This window comes from Cucurbita moschata, unplaced genomic scaffold, assembly GCF_002738365.1.
Source record: "Cucurbita moschata cultivar Rifu unplaced genomic scaffold, Cmos_1.0 Cmo_Scf00016, whole genome shotgun sequence".
In the NCBI taxonomy this organism is placed as follows: Eukaryota; Viridiplantae; Streptophyta; class Magnoliopsida; order Cucurbitales; family Cucurbitaceae; genus Cucurbita; species Cucurbita moschata.
In genome coordinates, this window is record NW_019268532.1 from 3,382,681 (window position 1) to 3,397,851 (window position 15,171).

Below are 15,171 nucleotides of genomic sequence, written 5' to 3' on the forward strand. Positions count from 1 at the left end.
CGACATTTAATGGCTATGACATTCTTCTGCATCTCCATGTGACATGGTGACGTTACTTACTCATCGCTTTTATGAGTGAAGACTATCCTCACATACCAACACAAGTCCTTCCAACATGTTTTGTTCTCACTTACATGCATCTTAGGAAAACGTCCAAGAAGTCGTCCAACATAGAATTGTTTCGAGGAAAACACGTTTAACCATGGAATTTCTATGATTGAGTAATCGAAAATAAAGGTACACCTTATTGGTATAGGTAGTAACTCTCATTTTTTGAGGTCTTTCTTAGTCATCCTATCCTTAAAACCGCTCTCATTCAAACGTAGTCGTGATTCATTCATATAAGTTCCTTCATATAAGTTCCTTTAGTAACCATTTGAATTTATAAAAGTGAGTTTTCCACCGCTATAAAACAAGTCAAACCTGATTGTAGGGGCGGATGTTTTTGTGGTATGTTAATGTAAAGAATGGCAAGAAAATGAAAAGAGGGAAGGATGTTTGAATGGTGTGTGTTTGTGGGGCATTGTGATGTCCAATTGCACATCACATCTCTGCTTAAGACAAACCCTAAACCACACACTGCCCAATCTTATCCTATAACCTTATTTATATTTTATTTTATGCTTTCCTTCCCATCCTCTTGATGAAACTTTGTGATTCTTGACTCATTTGATTTAGCTTCGTGATATGATATCTGTAGCGAGCTATTGAATAATTGAAAGATCCTATTCTCATGATCCTTACCGTTCGAATATAGTCTTGATTCATTAATGTAGTCATTCTTTACTCAGGTGTCACAATTTTTGTTTAGTTTTCAATATAATTTTTTATGGTTTGTATCGTTTCTATAAATTTAGAATCTATTTAAGAGCTTGGAGAAATTTGAAGCTTGTATCGAACCAATGATCAAAGATGCTTTCAAACCAAGTAAGTAGAATCTCAAATGCTTGTAAGACTATTGGAGCATGTTACATGAATTATTATTTGAAAGATTTGGAATGAAATGAGTTAGTATTGCTAATGAAAAGTATGTAGATTATTGTATGCTCGATTCTGCCAAATTGAACATGAAATTGAATGAAATCAAAAGCATAAATAGGTATCTATGATTAGATTATCTTACTATATCCCTATTGATTTCATACCTGATTTGTTTGTTTTGTTATACCGAGACGATTAGATGTTCACTAACTGACCCTTAATCATGAATTCACCTCAACTATTGAGGGTTTGTATAACTTTATCAGTAGTCGGCTACGCTATGATTACTTATAATTTGTGGAGGGACTATTAGGGTTTTCTCGGTTAATTCCTAATAGTAAACTTACCCCAATCAATAGAGGTCTTTAGTAGTACCCTTATGATTATTCGTTGGTAGAGATAAAGTTTGGCCATGAAATATATGAACCTAAAAAGAATGTTAAGAGAGTGACCGAATTAGAGCCTTATGTGAAAGTTGTAGTGTACAATTACAAGATCTTAAACCACTCCCTAATTATCATCTTGTTCGGAGGAGAGTAAAGCACCACATAGGTAGATAAGTTTTGGCGGGTTGCCCATCAATTTTTACTTTATGGGACCTTCTAGAAAGACACTAACTAAACCCTATTAGCGAATCTGAGGACAATGTTCATAACAGTATGATAAGAACTATAAGTTCGAATCTACGGCAGAGGTTAAGCCTCAAGCACCTCAAGCACCTATGATATGTAGGTTGACAATGAAAAGCGGTTACATGAGTAGCAAAGTAAATCGGTTGTGAGAAGACCTCAACCTAACTCGTATACACATTTCAAAAAGCGAGCCTAACCCATATATCGTCCTTGAATAATTTGGGTACAAAGACTTTTGAGGATAAGGTGTATCTATGATTGTTAATTAAGACAAAGATTTCCAGTTTTTGAATCATTACAATTAAGCTTTAATAAATAAGAGCCAAAAAGCAAACATAATGATATTTGGGGGGTCGACTTTGTTTCATCACTTACTTTTTTAGTTAATTTCCACAATGAACCTATGTTGTATAGTACGAAAGTAGGGCTCAAAAAGCTCTGCATTCCTCCATTACCACCTCTTTTGCTTTCCCAGTTATGTCAAATATAATAAAAAACAGTACTGTTTTTGGAAAAGATTAAGAAAACAAAACCAAGTAAGGTGGAGAGTGCGTAGGCTGAAATGAGAGATACACTTGTAAACACTTTATGATATTGTCAACGTTGAGCGTAAGCTCTCGTGACTTTGCTTTAAACTTTCTCAAAAGACTTCATACCAATGTTGAAGGGAAACCCAAAAAGGAAACCTAAAAGAGGACAATATCTACTAGCGGTAAACTTAGACTATTACAAATGGTATAAGAGCCAGACACCGGGCGATATGCCAGCAAGAAGACTGGGCCTCGAAGGGGAATGGGCATGAGACGGTGTGCCAGAAAGGACCTTGAAGGAGGATGGATCGGGGGATCCCACCTCGATTGGAGAAGGGGACGAGTGCTAGTGAGAACGCTGGGTCTCGAAAAGGGGTGGATTGTGACATCCTAATATCTAGTTGTCTTAGCTTGCTGTGTTAGGAATCACGACTCTCCACAATGATATGATATTGTCCCCTTTGAGCATAAGTGCTCATGGCTTTGCTGTGGACTTCCCGAAAAGGCCGCATTACCAATGGAGATGTATTCCTTTACTTATAAACTTATGATAATTCCCTAAATTAGTCAACGTGGGATTTCCTCCCAATAATCCTCAACAATTAGCCACCACTCATGGTTGTAGGAGGAACTTCTCGTCTCTAAACCACGTAAAACTCTGTGTCTCTTTGTTTAATTTCTATTTGTGGGTATGTGAGTGCGATCGATCTTACTTCCAATTTAGTTAAAACAATTGGGTATCAGAACATTTGGTTGTGGTGTTAGAGTACAACAAGCGGTATCAGAGTACGAAGATACGAGTGGGAGGTTGAAAAATGATGATGAAAAGCAGAGAAGAAAAAGAAAAAGGAAGCAGCAGCAGCAGCAAGCACCAAGTATTGTTTGTGACTGAAAAGGTTAATGAAAATGAAAGGGAATAGAAAGAAAGAAAGAAAGAGAAGTGGGAGTAGTCAAACCCCTTTGCCCGACGCATCCAAGAAAAGCTACTCCTGGTGGGGCGTTGCCTTGCATTGCATTGCATTATCCTCTCACCATTCTATTCCTGCCTCATCATTACTGCATAATCACAAATCATTATGGTTTGAATTTCACCATATTATTTGCATGCAACCAACATTCATTGTCAACCTACTATGGGTTAGGCTCACAAACAACCTTAATCAATCAAATTTATAAAACAGAGAAAGAAAAGCTGTGGAAAAATCTGTAATTTTTTTATTACCATTGTCCCTATCATTCACATCCTAAAAGCAGGCAGTAAAGTAAAAGAGATTTTGACTGCTTAGCAAAAGAAGGAATGTTTGAAACAATATCTTTTTTACTCATCAAAAATACACAAATCCTATACTTTTACCCATTTCAAATCAATTTGAATTTACACCGAATATAGTTTAATTTTTTAGGAGGGTTTGTGTAACAACCCAAATCCACCGTCAGCCAATATTGTCTTATTTAGTCTTTAAAACGCATATGCTAGGAGAAGGTTTCCACATCCTTGTCAGAGTATTTTGGTCTCCTCCCCAGCCAATGTGGGACATCACAGTTTGTGAGCCGTTAACTTAATTGTTTGTGTTCTAAAATTTCCAAACCAAACAATTCTAATTAAATAACGAACTCAACTCAATCTAACTATAAAATTTTGGTTAGATTTGAATCTGATTGTTTGGGTCATTTTTAATAAAAGTAAAGGGTTAGTATTACCTTTCAAACGGTTAAAAATTATTTTAAAAAGTTTTGGAGTATATAAATTTAGATGGATTCAATTTAACCCAATTACTTTTAAGAGAATTCATGAATCAATATGATTCACCAAGATTTTATTTGTTTGAATTTAACCCAATTATATATTTTTTTTATATGAAATAAAGTATCAAAAGAACCAAATTAAAATGAAAAAAAGGAGAAAAAAAGAGGCATTTTTGGCATAAAATTAGGAATATTGGGAGTTTGAAGCATATTTGGAGGCCCCATTTTGGTGTGTTTTATATTGAGGAAGGAGTTGACTCCCACACCCAATATACCAATAGGGTTGGAGAAAAGCGAAGCCCAAAGGGAGCCTCTCTTATTTTCACCTCACTTTTTTTTTTTTTTCTTTTTTCTTTTTTCTCTTTAATTCTAAATAAGATGGGAATTTATCAAAATTATAACCTGAAAAAACAGCTTTTGGCAATTCTATTTTATTCAGAATATTCCATTTAAAGTAAACTCTTTTCATTTATCCCAAGAAAAAAGAAAAAAGAAAAGTGTGAAGTGGGGGTATATACCGAATCAATTATTGTGTCCTGTGTGTATGATTTGCCTAATTTTACATTCTTTTTAAAAAATAGATACACCCATTACTCACGCCACGCTGTCCAGCTCTCTAATCGACGTGGAATCTCACAATCTACTCTTTTCGAGGACTAGTGTTTTCGTTGGTACACCATCCGGTGTCTCTAGTTCTAACAACATTTCTAATAGTTTAAGCTCACTACTAATAAATATTGTTTATTTTGGTCCGTTACATATCACTGTCAACTTCTACGGTTTTAACCTGTAACAAATGGTATCAGAGTCAGACACCGAACGGTGTTGAAGGGTCACTAGTAGATACATGTGTTGAATGGTCACTAGTGGACAATATACATGTGTCGACTAGTGACCCTCTTCAACAAACAGTGTGTCAATGAGAACGCTAGGCTCCAAGAGGGGTAGATTGTAAAATCTCACATCGATTGGAGAGAGGAACGAAACATTTCTTATAAGCGCATAGAAATCTCTCCTAACAACCACGAAAAACACTTGAAAACTCTCGAAGTCCAAATGACAATATCTGATGGTGGTGATAGTGGTTGATTTAAGCGGTTTTAATTTTATATTTAATCAATCTTAAGATATTAAATATGTTCGTGAAAACAAATGTGTAAAAATAAGACAAAAGGTAAAGTTTAAGAATATTGTTATTAATATAGCGTCAAATCTACTTATACTCTATATTTGGTGTATTTACCCATGTGATAAAAATGTCCCCTTTAAAAGAATAAGAAATTCACCACTAGTATGGTGTTGATTGAGGATGACTTTATCTTCTCTTTATTAGGTAAATTGGATTAAAGAAGAATCCGACTAAATTGAACCAAAATATCATTAGCTGAGGACACGCATGACATGTGTCACAATGTCTACTTTGTTATGACTATTAAATGAACACGACTCTCCACAATGGTATGATATTGTCCACTTTGAGCATAAGCTCTCATGGCTTTGCTTTGCGCTTCCCCGTAAAGTCTCACACCAATGAAGAGAGTATTCTTTTATTATAAACTTATGATCATTTCCTAAATCAGCCCGATGTGAGACTTTCATCATCCAACAATGACTCCATCACATGTATTATCGAGTCTCTTGAAAAAAAAAGTATTAAGAGATGGAAGAAAAAGAGTTTAGAGAGGAAAAAAAAGTGGAGTTAATCATTTGGGTAGGCCAAAGAGAGGTATTTCTTTACTTACAAACCCATGATCATTCTCTAAATTAGTTCACATGTGACTCACTGGTAAGTGAGATTTCTCCCCATTCTTTTTCTGATCTTTCCCGTTTTTTCTTTCTATTCTTAACATTTGGTATCAAAGACAAGTCAAAACTGGAAGCAACAGTCTTTTACGTGTCATAATAAAAGTGTGTCGATGGAGAGTTCATTTGTGGAGTCTGCAATTCCGAAATTTGATGGATACTATGATCATTGGGCGATGCTCATATAAAACTTTTTGCGTTCTAAGGAGTACTGGAGTTTGGCCGAGAATGAGATTCCTGCCGCAATAGAAGAAATCGTTTCCACATGTGCCTAAAAAAACACATTTAAGATCAAGCATTAAATCGTTCCATCCAAGATGTTTCCTTCAAAATTCAAAGAAATTACATGACAAACAAACATTTGAGTTCCAGTTACTGGTCTTTTTTTCATTATAATACTTAAATTCAATTGAAGTGACCTTCACGACCACCACTCACAAAAGGACACCTATCTCATTCACTCACTCACTCACAAAAATGGTATTAGCCATTTTAATTTCCTGTCAAAAGGGCCTGAAATTTGAGTGAGTTGCAGACCGGGCGGCGCTGCACTGCCCAGATAGATATCTATTCATAATCTACGCTCACTATCTGTAACACAAACAAAGTTAGGACACTAATATTATAGTTTTTTTTTTTTTGGGTAATTTGTCGTTTTTCGAAAGAGGAGGGAAAAATTAGAACTTGTTCTGTGTGATCTTTATTTAAACGCCCTCTCCCCAATCATTGATGAACAACAAGAACAAGATCAAGAACATGAACATGAACATGAACATGAAGTCGATGAATGACCATAACAATGGCTGGTTGGGCTTCTATGGGATTCCCGACTCTTCTGCTGCTGCTGCTGCTGCTATGCACCTCAAATCTGACGCCCCTCTCCGTCTCATGGGGCCTCTTTCAACATCCCAAAATCAAGGTCTTTTTTTGTTCTTCCTCTGTTCTTCGTTGATTGTTTTTTTTTTTTGGTGGGGTTTTGAAATTTTGTGTTTTCTTTGAAGGGATGGTGCCGAATTCATCACCGAAGCTCGAGGACTTTCTCGGCGGTGCAACAATGGCGGACAGGGAACATTCATTGGACCTTCAAAATCAAGAACATCACCACATTTTGATTCAAAATTCCCATCCCTACTACTCTGCTTTGGTTCCTTCCGACCCACAAATTCTTCCAATCGACGAAAACGAAATCCGTTCCCTTAGAAACTGGGTCTCTCCTCCCTACTACGCCGCCACTCCCCATAATACTCTGGAGCAGCATATTACCGGCGGTGGCGGTGGTTCTGCCTCCATTGCCGGAATGAGCTCCGGGGAACTCCAGTCATTGAGCTTATCCATGAGTCCAGGTTCTCAATCAACCTCGTTCACAGCTCCCGGCCAGATCTCTTCCACCGCCGCCGTGGAAACAAAGAAACGAGGCCCTGGGAAGCTCTGCCACAAACAACCCGTTCACCGCAAATCCATTGATACTTTTGGCCAACGAACCTCCCAATATCGCGGAGTTACAAGGTTCCATTATTTCATAATCATCTTCAATCATTGACTAATCAATTACATGTTAATCATTACCACTCCAATTTTGTGGGAAATGTTGCAGACATAGATGGACAGGGAGATATGAAGCTCATCTATGGGATAATAGCTGCAAGAAAGAAGGGCAAACAAGGAAAGGAAGACAAGGTTCGTTCGTAAAATTAAAAAATACCCATTTTCAAATTTGAATTTTTTGATCAAAAGCTTCAATTTTGGGGTGACACTCTCATGGATTGTTGTTTCCTGTCATGCCATTCAAATCCAACCATATCATATGACAGTTTATCTGGGTAAGTTCTATTTTTCCTTCAAATTTCATGATTAAATGCTTCAATCTTGTTTCATGGAAGCTAAACTTTGAGTTAATGATTCAAACTTGAAGGAGGATATGATATGGAAGAGAAAGCTGCAAGAGCTTATGATCTTGCTGCTCTCAAATATTGGGGACCCTCCACTCATATAAATTTTCCAGTATGACCCAATTGCTCTAAATCAAAGAACATGCTTTCATCTTTGTTCATTACCTTTAATTGTCTTTAATGGCAGCTGGAGAATTATCAGACTGAGCTGGAAGAGATGAAGAACATGAGCCGCCAGGAATATGTTGCCCACTTGAGAAGGTAGTCGTATGATTCTTGTCACGAACCTTTGTAATGATATGATATTGTCCACTTTGAGTATAAGCTTCATAGCAATGGAGATGTACTCCTTACTTCTAGACCCATGATCGTTCCCTAAATCCTCCCTTCGAACAAAATACATTATAGAAGCCTTCCTTGAGGCCTGTGGAGCTCTCGAACAACCTCTCCTTAATCGAGGCTTGACTCCTTCTTTAGAGTCCTCGAATAAAATACACCATTTATTTGACACTTGAGTCACTTTACATAACTATGATACCATGTTAGTAATCACGACTCTCCACAATGGTATGATATTGTCCACTTTGAACATATTGAGATTCTCCAAAAGGCGACGTATTCCTTATAAACCCATATCAACCCTTTAATTAGCCAATCTGAGACTCCTCTCCCAACCATCCTCAACATTCTTTTCGTTTACGTTTGCAGGAAAAGCAGTGGCTTTTCGAGGGGCGCTTCGGTGTTCCGTGGAGTTACAAGGTTGTTTTTCTTAATCAAAATTAAAGCTTTATTAAGTTGATGCTAATGGTGATTAATTATTGATTAAACAGACATCACCAACATGGAAGATGGCAGGCCAGGATTGGGCGAGTTGCTGGAAATAAAGATCTTTATCTTGGAACATTTAGTGAGTTTTTTTTTCTTTTTTGTTTTTTTGTTTTTTTTTTAATGTTGGGCTATGAATAATTAATGTAGTTGTCGGAACAAAATAATGTCTGAATTTCTAAAATCTTTGTATGTATGTCTATTAATGTGAATGAATGTTTAAAGATCTTGAAAAATGTTGTCATGTCAGGCACGCAAGAGGAAGCAGCTGAGGCATACGACATAGCAGCAATCAAATTCCGCGGCGTAAATGCAGTCACCAACTTTGACATTTGTAAGTACGATGTCGAGAGAATCATGGCTAGTAGTACACTACTAGCAGGCGAGCAAGCTCGAAGAAACAAGGAAGTAGACACAACCGTTGCGCCAAACAACAACGGCAGGGTTGCAGTCGAGATCGAAAACAATGACACCAATTCAAATAGTACCACCGATTGGAAGACGGCATTGTATAACAATCAGCAACAACAGTCCATAGCTGCATTAGGAGGCTATCGAAACGCGTCGTTTACAATGGCATTACAAGACTTGATAGGGACGGAATCGTTAACCTCAGCGAGTCAATTTTCAAATTCATCGTCATTGGTAACAAGAGAAGGCAGCCCGGAGAAGACAAAGGTGGCAGCAGTAAATGGTGTCAGCTCGTGGTACCCATGGCCAGCAGCGATAGCCATGGCACATTTACCTGTTTTTGCAGCTTGGAACGACACTTAAGAAAAACAAAACCCTTTATTTATTATTGTTTTTTGCATGAAAAGAAAGAAAGAAAGACAAAAATGATGATGATGATGTCGAATTTTGATTAGAATATGCTTTAAATTGTGTTTGATTCGAAGAACTTGGAGTAATGATTAATTTGTGAATGATTTGATGTTAGTGAGATATAAAGTTGATGAATTTGAGCATTAAATAAGAACAATGTAAACAAAAGGGATTATTGGGGTTTGAATCCCAATGTGAATATCAATCTTACATTACATAATCATTACAATTCTCTACTTTATTTCATTTGCTTTCCCAAAAGCCAAAAACCTAAACAATATTTTAACATTTCTTAGTTCAGTGCTAATTAGTTAGGGCTTAGGTTGGATTTAATTTAGTTTATCGTAATCGTCCGTCTACTTTAATTTAGTACGTATAACGGTTTGCTTCATAGTTACTTTAATTCAGTAGTATAACGGTCTGTTTCATAGTTTCAAAACAATTTGCTAAACAGAAATCTCATATTTTTATAAAAAATGTTTTATTCACATCTATAATATTAAGATAATGATATCGAAGTTATTATTAAATGCTTAATTATTTCAAAAACATTGTTACACTTTTTTTGAATTTAGTTTCTTGAAAAAACAGTTCCATTTAGCTAGTAAGCTCATGGATATCGAGGTTCCACAAGCGGTACTTTCTGATACTGTATTTGAAGTAGTGGTTCGAATTCCTTATGATATGCAACTGAAACAAGTTCTTGCGAATGGGAAAAGGTCGTTCGAATGTGGGGCTGTTCTTATTTTACTCGAAGGGTTTGAATTAGCCCCCGATCGTATTTCTCCTGAGATCAAAGAAAAATGGGCTATTTGTCTTTTCAGAGCTATCGTCCCACTGAAGAAAATATTCTTGTAGATTCTAACAAAGATTAACTATTGTATTTACGGTAGAGCCCAAACTATTAATAATTTGTTTTAAAAATACTAACTTTTTTTAAGAGTTCAAAAATACCTTTAAACTTTTAAAAATTACTCTAATACCCTTAATAAAAATTTATTTGTTTATATTTTCTAAAATAGAATGAGAGGTTGGTGAAAATGTTAGCCTATTTTTGGAACCATATGCAATTATTCTTACTTTTTAAATTACAATTTGATTTTTTTTTTCAATAAATCATGAAATTTTCTTGTCTTTTTATTCTGCTTTGGTTAAGGACTTTGATACTTTCTATTATAAAGTATAAAACTAAAAACAAATTATGAATCTTCTTTTTTTAGCAACAAGTTCCAAAATAATTAATTTTCTATTATATTTTAATTATTTTAGAAATTTTTTTATTTTATTTTAGAAATGTTTATATAATTTGATTATTCGATCCACCTGGATTACTCAACCTAAGACATAAAAGGTTAGGTCGGGTTAATGTTTTTTTTTTTTTTTTGAGTTGGGTTGAATTCTTGAAAAATCAAAAAATTTGGGTTGATTAGTATGTTGACATTTTTTTGGTGAAATCAACACGAGAATAGGGTTACAACTCAACTCAATCCTATTTTACTTTTAAAATTATTATGAAGATTAAAAATATTTGGCATTTGTTATTGATGGCGGTGATGTACTGTGACTTAATCTTTGTTATTAATATAACATGTATTATAGATTAGTACAGTTTTTTTTTAATAATTAAAGACAACTCGATAACCCAACTCAACTCGAAAATAAAGGGCTAGGTAATTAACTCTATTAAGTGGTTCGGGTTGGTCCAAAAGATTTACTCAATCTAACTCAACTCAACTCATATATGCCTCTGATATTTAAATATCATACTTAAAATGGTAGGATTAACTATTTATAGGTTAAAATGGTACTGGAAAAAAAAAGACCAAATTTTCAATGAGTTTAAAGTAAGAAAAAGGTGAAGGAACACATTAAATATGAGTTACAAACAAAAGGAAGAAAATAATCATATCCCATTGACATTTTTATTGTTTTTTTAAAAAAAAAAAAACGTGAAAATAGTCTAAATGGAATTTGTTTTTGTTGGATTCTATGTGTTTTGAATCAAAGCATAGAACAAAAAAAACAAAAAAAATTGCGCTCCCATCTTTTATTTTGGATTGAAGCTAAGATTTTTTTGACTTTATTGAGATGCTTTGCAAAATTCAAAGAATCCAAAAGAAAGAATGAAATCTACAATTCATTGGGTGAAAAGAATATAACAAAAAAGTAAGGCAAAGAGTGGAAGCTCATGATCTTAATTTTTTGTTTTTATTTTTGAAGTGTTAGTCAAACAAAAGCATGCATGATTATTGCAAACCCCATGATTATGTTCTTTGGATTGTTATTGATTACTCATAAAGATTGTAATTGTAGAACTCTTTACGAATCTTTCTTAAATAATTAATCATGTTGTCCCTTTCGTTAATCTTCGTTGCCCACAATCTGGATTGCTCTAATTTTTTGAGTTGGGTCGAGACAATTTTTTAGAATAATTTTTGAAATTCCACATTAATTGCAGAGGGGAACGGAGCATTTTTACAAGGGTGTGGATATTGATTGTAGAGGGGAACAAATCATTTTTTATAAAGGTGTGGAAATCTCTCTCTAACGGGATATCATGTTGAGTTTTTACGCTTTCATGGCTACAACTCAGTTCATCCGATTATTATAGAGATGAACCTAATCTAGAGTATGAACCATAAAAGAAAATATTGACTAAACCGATCAGAGGAATACCAGTTATAATACCTATTATCCAAGAAGGAATCCTTTCAGTAGTCTCGGCCATTTGTCCCACTTCTCTCTCCATTTCATCAAGTGGTCATGCTAGAGACAGAAACAATCATAGATAATTATGAGATGATATCCTTTCGAATGGGATAAAGAGGACAAGATGCGTTTTAAGAAAGAGAAAGCTTAAAGAAGACAATATTTACTAGTTGTGGAGCTTGAGCCATTACAATTCACTAGCTACAATTCATTATTAACATCTATTACAAAGGTCAAATGTTGAGATGGCTTATAGTCCCATTTTCGGGTGATCGGGGTTGTCCCAACAAAAAAAAAAAAATGTCAATCCACGAATCAACTCAAAAGTTTCCATTTTTAAAAAATTCAACCCAACCCAACCCAACTTTTATAATTTGAATTGAGATACTTCGAAAGAGTCAAGTTATCTGATCATATGAACACTCTAATTCATGAAAAAAATATATTAACTTAAATAATTTGTTTAGTACGCACAAAACCCAAGAGTTCGATAGGTGAGGGGAATTTTCTCGAAACTTTCGTGTTCAAATTTGATGAATGAGACGTCATAATCGACTGGGTGCCTAGGGTTCTTCAACATTATTATATATTCATTTAAAGTTTACGCAACATGGCGAGTGAAGTTGAGAAGAAAGACAACGAAATTTGAGACATTTATTGCCTCAGAGGTAGCAGTTGTCTCCATACAAAACTGCAACGCAAAGGACATCTGGAAAAATTCATCGTTTTTCTTTGTTTGTTTTCTGCTCATTCAGACGCATCCATTTTATTATTCTTCTTTTAATTTTTATGTTTTTGGGATAAATAAATAAATCAATCAATTTGGTTGTATGTTTCGATTCGGGTTTCTTGTTTCTTTCAAGGAGACGAGACACGGGTTGGTCGTAGATTTGTAAGAACGTGAAGGAGTCGTTCCTGTCTAGTTATTTTATGTTTCGATTGAGGTTTCTTGTTTCTTCTGAGGAGACGAGACGTGGGTTGGTCATAGATTTGTAGGAGCGTGAAGGAATCGTTCATGTCTAGTTATTTCATGTTTCAATTCAGGTTTCTTGTTTCTTCCGAGGAGACGAGACGTGGGTTGGTCATAGATTTATAAGAACTTGAAGGAGTCGTTCCTGTCTAGTTATTTTATGTAAATTGGATTAATAGGGACCATGCATCACACTTGTTTTCCATTCAGACTACGTCACAAGATTCTCGATTTTTTTTTTAATTCAAATTTCTAACTATTTGATCGAGATATTAATTTAAGTTTACTTTGGATGAGATATGAAGCTCTCTTTTTCTCTATCTGAGTCCAAAAACCATTGATATAAATTGAATAGAGTAGGGTATGTTTGTTGGTTTCCATATATTCATTCATTCTTTGTCTCATCCAAATTGTAATTAATGTTCACTATTTATTACACGACACCAGGCTCAAGATGGATACTCAAACATTACGTGAATGAATCGAGATTAGGAGAACGATTTTAAAGATAAGATGACTAAAAAAGACAAAAGAATTGAAAGTTATTACTTATATCAACAAAGTACACATTCTTTTTTGGTGTCTCAGTCATAAGAAGTTTATAGTTAAGTGTGCTTTACTTGCTTAACTTAAAGTAATTTTATGTTCAGTGACTTCCCGTAAATTATTCTAAGTAGTATATGTGTAAAGACAAAATAATCTTTAAAGAAATTTTTCTAAGAAGCATGTGAATGAAGGCAAAAAACTCTTAAAATATGTTCATAGTTGATGGTTTTTCATACATATTCGACAATGTCTTCAACATATCTGACAATGTCTTCTTTTTAATAATGTTGAACGCCACGTTTCTGTGGAGTGTCAACCAGATTAATCTTAAAGTTTGTCGATCCTTGAGATTTCACTGTTTCGTGGTCATGGAATTTAGCTTCATCCAGACAAGGATTCACGAAGACCTTCTAGTTTAAATACTCTCCAATCTACATCTTCCAAAAACTAAAATCAAATCTATCAAACTTCTCGATCCAATCTTTGAGTTTTTCATCTTTATAGATAGTGGTGAATATCTCACAGCTATGATACCAGTTTTTAGGATCATATAACAATTCACACATTCAATATAGATGAACACAAAAAATTAGAGAGAAAAATGTAAGTAAAAATATTAGTTAGAGATTTATAGTGATACTTCAAGTAGGTAAAGTAATAGAGAATACAAAAAGTACCTCTTCAAATCACTGCCCAAAGATATATATGATTAAATTTACTTTATATAGTTTTACAAGATATAACGTTATATACTATTTGTTTAGTATATATGTAGGATCGTATTATTAATTTTGGGAAAGAATGAATGCCATGGCCTCTGCCTAATCCAGCTCTTACTTGGTCCACTGCCTCCTCTGTCAACATTATGTCCTTACTTACGGCTGCTGCTGCTGCTGCTGCTGCTGCTGCTGCTGCTGCTGTTGTGCAGCCACCCTCACTTCCGTCCTTTGATCTGACCCTATATCCACTATCCCTTGTCCACCATTGCAAAGCTTGTGCAATTCTTGAGCCCAAGGTAGCTGGAATTGGGCCGCTTCTTCTGTTATGACCTTAACCTCTGCTGCACATACCATATCCATTCATATTCATTCCACCTCTCTCTCGCTTTCTCAGTCTCTATAATACTGCCCATGCATCACACCAACCCAGCCTCATTATGAGCCCCACCAACTTAATTTGGGCTTCTTCCAAATTCTTTTCTTTTCTCTTCTTTTTGTGCATTTCTCTTTGATCACTTCAACCGAGGTTTCATGCTCTTATAACAAAAAAGGTTTCATTCTCTTCTCTAACTAACGTGAGATCTCACAATTCATCCTCTTTGGGGTACAGCGTCTTCGCTGGCACTCGCTTTCTTCTCCAATCGATGTGGGACTTCTCAATCCACCCCCCTTCAGAGCCCAGTGTATTTGCTGGCGCACCACGTCGTGTCCACTCCATCGGGGCTCAGCCTCCTTGCTTGCACATCGCTCGTTGTCTAGCTTTGATACCATTTTTAACTGCTCAATTTCACCGCTAGCAAATATTGTCCTCTTTAGGCTTTCCCTCTCGAGCTTCCTCTTAAAGTTTTAAAAAGCATCTGCTAGGGAAGGTTTCCACACTCTTATAAAAAATGTTTTGTTCTCTTCTATCTCACAAAGCAGATTTGCCCCGTTGTCCAAGTTAAATGTAAAGGGTATATTTAAAAAAAAAAAAAAAAAAAAAAAAAAAAAAAAAAAAAA

General features: G+C 35.2%; 1 protein-coding gene across 2 annotated transcripts; it reads left to right on the plus strand.

Moving 5' to 3' along the window:
• Positions 1-6,283: 6,283 nt before the first annotated feature.
• LOC111454016 (AP2-like ethylene-responsive transcription factor AIL1) lies at positions 6,284-9,363 on the plus strand. 2 transcript variants are annotated; one of them, XM_023095286.1, is made up of 10 exons: positions 6,284-6,611; positions 6,694-7,198; positions 7,287-7,369; positions 7,504-7,512; positions 7,605-7,693; positions 7,769-7,842; positions 8,290-8,340; positions 8,412-8,488; positions 8,657-8,846; positions 8,877-9,363. In XM_023095286.1, exons 1-10 carry the CDS (start codon positions 6,422-6,424, stop codon positions 9,178-9,180), a joined length of 1,572 nt encoding a protein of 523 aa, XP_022951054.1. In that variant the 5' UTR covers positions 6,284-6,421; the 3' UTR covers positions 9,181-9,363. The 2 variants fall into 2 exon arrangements, with proteins under 2 accessions (XP_022951054.1, XP_022951053.1); XM_023095285.1 differs by having other exon boundaries at positions 8,657-9,363.
• Positions 9,364-15,171: the final 5,808 nt, after the last annotated feature.

Excerpts from the sequence above, each read along its gene's own strand:
- LOC111454016 (XM_023095285.1), top strand. The coding sequence starts at position 6,422 with ATGAACAACAAGAACAAGATCAAGAACATGAACATGAACATGAACATG. Across the intron at positions 6,612-6,693 it reads TTCAACATCCCAAAATCAAG|GGATGGTGCCGAATTCATCA; the intron begins GTCTTTTTTTGT and ends TTTTCTTTGAAG. Across the intron at positions 8,489-8,656 it reads TCTTTATCTTGGAACATTTA|GCACGCAAGAGGAAGCAGCT; the intron begins GTGAGTTTTTTT and ends TTGTCATGTCAG.